The 8,504-nt window shown below is 44.6% G+C and overlaps 1 protein-coding gene across 1 annotated transcript; it reads left to right on the forward strand.

Annotated features, from left to right (window-relative positions):
• Window positions 1–3,658: 3,658 nt before the first annotated feature.
• On the forward strand, window positions 3,659–8,297 carry tmem51a (transmembrane protein 51a). Its single transcript, XM_083642454.1, has 2 exons — window positions 3,659–4,122; window positions 5,446–8,297. Exons 1-2 carry the CDS (start codon window positions 3,692–3,694, stop codon window positions 5,846–5,848), a joined length of 834 nt encoding a protein of 277 aa, XP_083498580.1. The 5' UTR covers window positions 3,659–3,691; the 3' UTR covers window positions 5,849–8,297.
• The last annotated feature ends 207 nt before the right edge of the window (window positions 8,298–8,504 follow it).

Genomic DNA, 8,504 nt, shown 5'->3' on the forward strand with positions numbered 1-8,504 from the left:
CGGCTGCCCACTGCTCCTAGTTCTAGGAAGGTTCCTAGTAGTAGAAGTCAAGATGGCTCAAATGCAGAGGATGGATTTCCCCCCACAGGCACAATAAAGGATAACTTATCTCTTGACTTGACTGAACTGAACTTAATGCTGGTCTGGGTAGGCTGGTCTGTGTAGGCTGTGTAGGCCAGTACTGTATTTCAGTGGCGTTGCCTGTGTCCAGTTGTCGTGAAGAGGGCGGAGTCTAAGGCTCTCATGCCATACATTCTTTAGTGAGAGGGTATTTCTGAGTCACACACTTGACTAACCTTATTCTGCCTCTCAATCTCACTCTCGCTGCAAGCAGGTCTGGACATGAACATAGCAACACACACACACACACACACACAAACACACACACAAACACACACAAACACACTCGCACGTCTCACACAGTTTGGATGCATGATAACAAAGTGTGGCTGTTTCAAAGACAGACTGCCGCTATCACGGTTTGACATTCTTGAATGGCCGGCATGCAGCCTGTTTGTTGTACTGTAGCTAGTTTGTTTACAGTTGACCAGCAGTGACCTCTGACCTCACCTCTCTGAGTGAGTATGTTAAAACGTGTGCTGCAGTCCTCCACAGTTACCCTTTGATCTAACAAGCAAACATAAAAAGGTTATGAGGTGGCCATGTTATGATTCTGAAGACCATGTTAGGAATGATGAGCCTGTGGTAAACCATCTACGGTACTCATGTGATTGTGAGTTAACGGATCTGGATGCGTTTCAGTTGACCAGGCTAGTTAGGAATGTGAATATGACATGGTTTGTGAGATATTGTAAAGCTCACACACACAGTAGGACAAGTAACTTGTGAGCTTCTTCTTTTCTTGCTCTGCTATGTGCAACAAATTACCGTAAATTCCGGACTATAAGCCGCAGCTTTTTTCCCGTTTTTTGGCCTTTTTTGCCCCCTGCGGCTTATATAACGGTGCGTCTTATCTATGGATTTTTTCCAAAAAAAAAAAAAAAATCTCTCTTTTTTAGCACTCTTTCTAACTATAAATCCACTTCTGTTTTAATTTCCTCTCTTGCCCTCTTTTAACAACATAACATAACATAACATAACACAGGTAAGCAGAAAGAAAAAGACGAAGCAATCACGCCATGAATGAGGAAATGACTCACCTGCTGGAGGCTGGAGATACACGCTTGGGCTAAACTTTTACTCCGTGAAACACTATCGATTAAGTCCGACATCGCTCAGAGGTTTTGAGCAGCTTGAAAACAAGTTTGAAAACGTGCAGAAGTCCATCCACTCACTCACTAAAGAAACTAAGGCAACCGTGAACAGAGTTTATAATGCGGAAAAGCGCATCCGCGCACTGGAGGACAAAAACAACACAGTGAGTCCGAAAATGGATAAAATGCAAAATCGAAACCCTGCACACGCAGGTTGATGACTTAATCAGCAGGAGTAAAAGAAATAACATTCGCCTGATCAATGTAAAAGAGGAGCTGAGATTGGTGACATGGACGCTTTTGTGGCAAAATCCTGTGTTACATCCTGGACCTGAAGGAAGGCGAGAAACCACCAGAGGTGGACAGGGCACACCGGGCGCCTCGGCCACGTCCAGACCCCGGCCTGCCACCGAGGGCCATCTTCATCTGCCTACTCCGCTGGCCCGACCGTCAACTCATCCTCCAGGCTGCGGGGAAGAAGCCCCTCACCTGGGAGGGTACGCGCTTTTTCGTCGGCAGGACCTCTCCGCGTTGGTGCAACAGAAACGCGCAACATACAACAGCATCATCGAGTCAATGGATATCGCTTTGGCGTACTGTACCCAGCGAGACTCGTCATAACCAGACCGGACTATCTTTAGCACTCTTTCTAACTATAAATCCACTTCTGTTTTAATTTCCTCTCTTGCCCTCTTTTCACCACACCGCGGACACTGTGTGCCCAGCGGCGGAACAAGAGCTCAAAGTGAAACTGCCGAATATCTTTTGAGTTGGACTGGTCAATAGTACTGTGAGTAACTAAAATAAAAAAATAAAAAACGGAATTCTCTCTTCTTTAGCACTCTTTCTAACTATAAATCCACTTCTGTTTTAATTTCCTCTCTTGCCCTCTTTTCACCACACCGCGGACACTGTGTGCACTGTAAAAAAAACAAAAAATACCACAATGTGTGATTTTGTCTGGGGATTAGTGACCTGACTTTTGTTTTGTTGAAATGTTAATAAATGGGAGCTTCCCCAAACAGCCTCTCTTTCCCGACAATCCCCTCTGTGCACGAAGCCTTACATATGGTAATTAAACATCAAAACACCCGCGGCTTATAGACCGGTGCGGCTTATAGAAGAAAAAAATAGTCACCTTTGAAGGTGCGGCTTATAGACCGGTGCGTCTTATAGTCCGGAATTTATGGTACTGCAAAAACCAAACCAGTAAGTGATTTGGATGTAAGTAATAATGATCAATACATTAACGGTTGTAGAAACTGATGACATCATCAGTGATGTCACAATGCACTTCAGTTGCTCAAGTGACATCACTGATGACATCAGTGATTTATGACATCACTGATGACATCATCAATGGGACAAACAAATTGAAACAGAGCGAGAGAGAACAGAGGTTGCCCACATGCTCCCTTTCTAATAGAAGAATTACAGATCCTTTCAAAAAAAAATTGAATATCATGGAAATAACATGGATAACCGTGGGCTTCAGCGGATTGTCAAGCAAAGACAATTCAAAAAATTCGGCGGAGATTCAGAGGGAGTGGACTGAGGTGGGAGTCATAACTGAGAAGTAACTGCTGATTTTCTTCACACTATTCACAAATTTCTTGAAATACTGTTTTGGGGGTTTTCTGGAGCTGTAGGCCAAAACTATGAAAAATGAAACGAATAAAGGATAGTAATATTTCACTTTGTGTGTAATTAATCTATAATCTATGAAAGTTTCACTTTTTGAAAGGAATTATGGAAAAAAACTAACTTTTCCAATGATATTCTAATTTTTTTGGAAAGGATCTGTATATACTGTAAGGAAGGAAGGATAGAGAGTCGATGCAAAGATAGTGCATGGCCTTAACAGGAAGGAAGCCATATCTTATCTGCTCTTGTAATGTCTTGACGTTGGGCAACAGCCGCCTGTTGCAGCAGTTCTGGGCAAGTGTGCTGTAAAGTTTGACCATAAAACACACCCCTCACGTAGGAGTTTACAGGATATTACAGACAGTGAACTTGATAACATGTGCTTGGATTCTCATAAGGAACGGAGCTCTGGGCAGACAGACAACAGCAGGTAATGGTAATATCCTCATGGATGATATTTCTTTCTTAAGAACGTCTTAATACGAGAGCTCAGAGCGGTGAGATACCTGCACTCGCTGCCTTTTCTACAATCAGCCAGTTCAAAAATATTATATATTTTTGATTCAGAATTTTGGGGTAGGTGTTCCCTCCCCCCCAGAAGGACCAGAAATTACTGTGTTGCAAATGAGTCTTTCAATTCATCTTTTAAAAGAGTCTTTATGTTTGATGTTTGGTCTTCTGATACGGACGTTATGTGTGGTATGCTATCTATGTGCTATGCTATTGTAATTCTACCTGGTACTACATACGTCTATCTTTGTATAAATACCCTACATTCCTTTTCCACTCTCTACAGTCGTTGACCTCTGGGGCAGTGCAGCTGGTCTGACGAAATGCGCACAAGTGTTAGCCCCCCTGGCAGTGGAGGGACCGGAGGGACTGCCCCTGGCAGTGGAGGGACCGCCCCTGGCAGTGGAGGGACCGCCAACAACAACAGCAGCAGCAACACAGGAAACTCGGGGTCCCAGTATGCGCTGTGTGCCCTGGGGGTGGGGCTTGTGGCCCTTGGGATCGTTATGATCGTGTGGAGCGTCGTACCTGCAGACAACAGTAGCAACAGTAGCAGTTCGGGAGGAGGAGGGAGACCAGATAAACGTAACCAAGCGTCCTCTGTGGCCTTTGTGTTGGTGGGCTCCGGGGTGGTGATGCTCCTGCTGTCCTTATGTCTGGGCATGAGGAACAAACAGCGCGAGCGGCAACACAGGCGGCGGGAGGCCCAGAACCAGCCAGGAGGGGGCGCCACGGAGCAGGAGGAAGGAGAAAAGTGAGTCGATCTCTGTAGACCAGTGGTTCTCAACCTGGGCGGGGCGCGCGCGCGGGGGGGGGGGGGGGTATTTTGGGGGTCGCAGGATGATTGTCAAAAAAATTAAAAAGACATTGATTTTCCTCCCATGATAATTAAATCTCCCACACCAATGATTTAATGTCCTATATTTGAAGCTATAAACTATATATAACTATCAAAAAGAGTTCAGTGAGTGAGTGAAATCAGTGTGTGAATGTGTGCGCACTGGGAAGTCGTTGGTTTGGGCAGCATCGGGGGGGGAGGAGGTTCCCGAAACCCAAAAGTTATTTGGGGGTCGTGGCTCAAAAAGGTTGAGAACCACTGCTGACAATATGAGCTCCAGGAATATTCTAGTTTCTAGTCTGTGGTGGGTTCACTTTCCTGTTTACTATGACAGAAGGCTCACATTTGGATTGAGTATATGCACACACAGAAATAGCCATCTTAAGGTAGTAATTTAGTCTCGTATTGAGTCCAAAATCTTGTTTCTCTCAAAACAAGTGAACTATTCTGTCAATGGGGTTAGTTCATTTTGTTCATTACTCAGTTTGTTCTGCCATAGTAACCACCTGTAATGCTAGCAGAGACCAGAAAAAGTAGCTTGTTATCGTTCTTCACACAAGAGTTGTCAGGAACCTACATTAACCTACAGAGTGAGTCTATTGTGTTAGCTCCGCCCACCCTGTGAACCTACAGTAACCTACAGAGTGAGTCTATTGTGTTAGCTCCGCCCACCCTGTGAACCTACGGTAACCTACAGAGTGAGTCTGTTGTGTTAGCTCCGCCCACCCTGTGAACCTACAGTAACCTACAGAGTGAGTCTATTGTGTTAGCTCCACCCACCCTGTGAACCTACAGTAACTTACAGAGTGAGTCTGTTGTGTTAGCTCCGCCCACCCTGTGAACCTACAGTAACCTACAGAGTGAGTCTGTTGTGTTAGCTCCGCCCACTCTGTGTCACCACAGACACCAAGTTCATAAAATGCTACAATACTGAAAATGCAAAGGCTTCCATCACTGGACCATAGGTTCAATCACCCATTGTGTTAAGTCACTATCAGATAGAGAGTGACTTAACAGACATTTATTTACATGAAAATCTTCAGAATGATCACTTTAATTCTTATCTGGATATGTATGTTTTTGACAGTGATAATAAATACATTGAGCTATATATTGACTAACTTTGGATATAAATTTGACCCACACTTTGTAGCTGTAGCTCTGTAGAACTGATAGTCTACTCTTGTAGTATCATAATTACTGTCATTCATGTCTGTGTATTTCTATAAATGTCCACAGTGCTGCAGCCCAGCGTCACGCCGTACCCAGTTACGAAGAGGCAGTGGGCAGCGGGCAGTACCCCGTCCGCCAGAGCAACCTGCGCAAAAGCTCCTCCCAGTTGCCCTCGTACGACGACCTGGACCAAGTGGGCGGGGTGCAGTACGAGTCGGAGGGGCCCGAGGTCACGCCTGCGGGGTCGCAGCCGGCCCCCGCCGGCGCCGCCGCGCCCGCGGCCGCTGCGTCCGCGTCCGGTCATCGAGCGGGGAAAAGCAACCGCAAGCTCCTCCCCCTCAAGATCCGCAGGATTAAATCGGAGAAGCTGCACATGAAAAACGCTGCGAACGCTCAGCCGGCAGCTGGGATCAGTTTAGAACCGCTCACCCCACCGCCGCAGTACGAGGATAAGGTGCCTCCCATTTGAAACGAGGCCCTCTTGTGGTCAAAGCAAGCTACTGCAACTCCTGGAATCCATCGTGGTCGACCTTTTGTGGATCTGCCGTGTTACACAGAGACTTTAAGAAGAAGGCACTTGAGATAGGACTCCTTACAGAATGTTCTCAATTCAATTGAATTTGCTTTATTGGCATGAAAGTTTACAAACGATATTGCCAAAGTTCTCACTTTGTCATCAGATACGTGTCCATATCATGCGTTTCAAGCCACATAACAATCAAAGCATTTTCTACATTTTGGATCTGACTGGATACAAAGTTGCTGGATACTTTTCAAACTGTGATGGATTGAGTTGACTTTGTCACAGACACTGATCCTGCACATCGGATAAAAGCACACACCAAATCTAATCCTCTTCTATGTCAAAGTATCCATCATTGTAGTAATATCTTTATGAAGAGTGTGCGCTGACTGTCTGGGTGAGCTGTATTGCAAAGCTGTGTGTGTGTGTGTGTGTGTGTGTGTGTGTGTGTGTGTGTGTGTGTGTGTGTGTGTGTGTATACACTTAAATGATTATGTGTTGGGCGCTATTCACCTTATGTAGCCCCGCCCACTTGACCCATTGTGTCACGACTTCCTGTTCAAAACGGCGGATGTTTTACCTGCTCAAACTAGGCTGACTCACCTGGTCAAACCTAGTTTGTCTCACATAATGAGTCAGACTAGGTTTATGAGTCACAGGAAGTGTAAACACAATCGGAACCTCCGATTGTGTTTGCACTTCCTGTTCGTCCCTCAAGCCAGACTCTACATAAGGTGAATATTGTGGCCAGTGTGTGTCTACTCTGGAAGGTTCAAAGTGGATGAGATTTCTGCTGCCAGCGGTTTACCAGCCACACGGCAAAACAGAGAGTGACTGTGCACTGTACATGTACATAGTGCACAGGCTTGATTTGGCAGAAAGTCTTTCTCACCCTCAAACATCTCCTGATCTTCCACCGGGTTGCAGCAAGATGAGAGAAAAGTTTGATAAGTGTTAATTAATTGTGTGTGTGTGTGTGTGTGTGTGTGTGTGTGCGTGTGTGTGTGCGTGTGTGTGTGTGTGTGTGTGTGTGTGTGTGCGCGCGTGTGTGTGTGTGACACAGTTCCCTGCGTCGTCCTCCTACTCACTCTCCCTACCAGCCGACTGAGCAGAGGACTTTGTGCCGAATCGATAATTCATTAGTTCTGCATTCATTGCTCTGACGCAGTGCTAGTCTTATCATCATGAAAGTAAATGGTAGTAATGACTGATGATCGCTCTAAAGTTCGTCATCAAGTCGTTCCAACGGAAGTGACGCGACTGCTGTTCCTCCTCAGACATTTCAGAAGAGACCGGGTGACTGACTGACGCTCTGGTGTTGCCGTTCCAGTGTTTGTTCTCTTGCAGACGGAGGGTAGAGGAGGACCTGTGAGACAGCGTGATGGAAGGCGACACACTAGTGAACAGGGGGGACTTGTGAATAGTTGGAAGTCGTATAGTCATGGTGAACACAGTTGAGTTGTGAAGACGGTGTCGTCTCAGCTTCTCACTCGGCTTGTTTTTGTACTGATTGGAGATGCACAACAGAAAGACTCTTTCACGGAGCAGCTGGGGCTGTAAGAATGGCATTGCTCACTGGCTTGCTCATCGCCATTCTTCCAACCGCCGCTTGACTTGCAGCACTGTTTGGACTTGGGAGGATGCAGAGAAGGAACAGAAAGAGAGGTTGAGACAGCAGCCCTACAGTTAAGAGTTCCCTCAGGACATCAACTGTTTTATGAATGCCTGTCCACAAACTCCTCTCACTCTTCTGCTTAGAGTTGTGTAGATATGAGGAGCTGAAGCGGAGGGAAATGGGTAGCTGACTGCATAAGTGGGGTTGATGGTCATTTCTAGCCAACGTTACAAATTGTGAATTTGCGCAAAGTATGTTCCTCCTTGTATTGAAGCACAAGTGGCACTTTCTACACTGCCTTATTACTATTACCCAGTTTGCTATGTTAACGTGTTCAAGTCATTACTCAAATGTAATAATGCCAAATGCCCGTCTATCATTCAGATCTCTTCGTATTGTATTGCCAGGGTTACTTTTAAGCAAAAGGCAAAGAAGTCATTGAGTCACTTTTTTACTAGTTTTTTTCATAGGAATTTTACAAGAGCTATGTCTCCATAACCTGTTTTCAAGTTGAAAATTGCCACATACTTTTGTCATGTTCTGTACTGTAGACATAGACACTGTACCTCATTAGCAAACAACAACAACTTGTGACTACAGTTTTTTTAATTGTTATTCTTATTATCATGTAGCCAAACATATTTTACATTGCTGAAATGATGTTGTGATTTAGCAGTAATTTTTCTATGTTTTATTTAGATCAGTGTCCATTTAAAACACATTATTTGTCGTCAGTTTCATTTATTGTTGCTTTTTATATGATTTAAGTCTATATTTCTTTTATAAGTTCAGTGAAAATGCTTTTAATGTTTGTGTTCAAAATTAACTTTTTTGTGAAAGAGTGAACACTAAGAGTTATCTCATGAATATTTTTGCGAGAAATAAAATGAAATATTTCTAAATTAACTGTTTTCATTTCAAAACTGTAATTGTGATTACAGAATAATTGTAACACTTCCTGGTTGACTCATATGACCTCAGGTGCAG

Source organism: Poromitra crassiceps (assembly GCF_964638095.1).
Source record: "Poromitra crassiceps genome assembly, chromosome: 8".
Taxonomy (NCBI): Eukaryota; Metazoa; Chordata; class Actinopteri; order Beryciformes; family Melamphaidae; genus Poromitra; species Poromitra crassiceps.

Bases quoted from the DNA above. Each gene is read 5' to 3' on its own strand.
- tmem51a (XM_083642454.1), top strand. From the start codon at position 3,692: ATGCGCACAAGTGTTAGCCCCCCTGGCAGTGGAGGGACCGGAGGGACT. The intron at 4,123-5,445 runs GTGAGTCGATCT...AAATGTCCACAG, and splicing joins GAGCAGGAGGAAGGAGAAAA to TGCTGCAGCCCAGCGTCACG.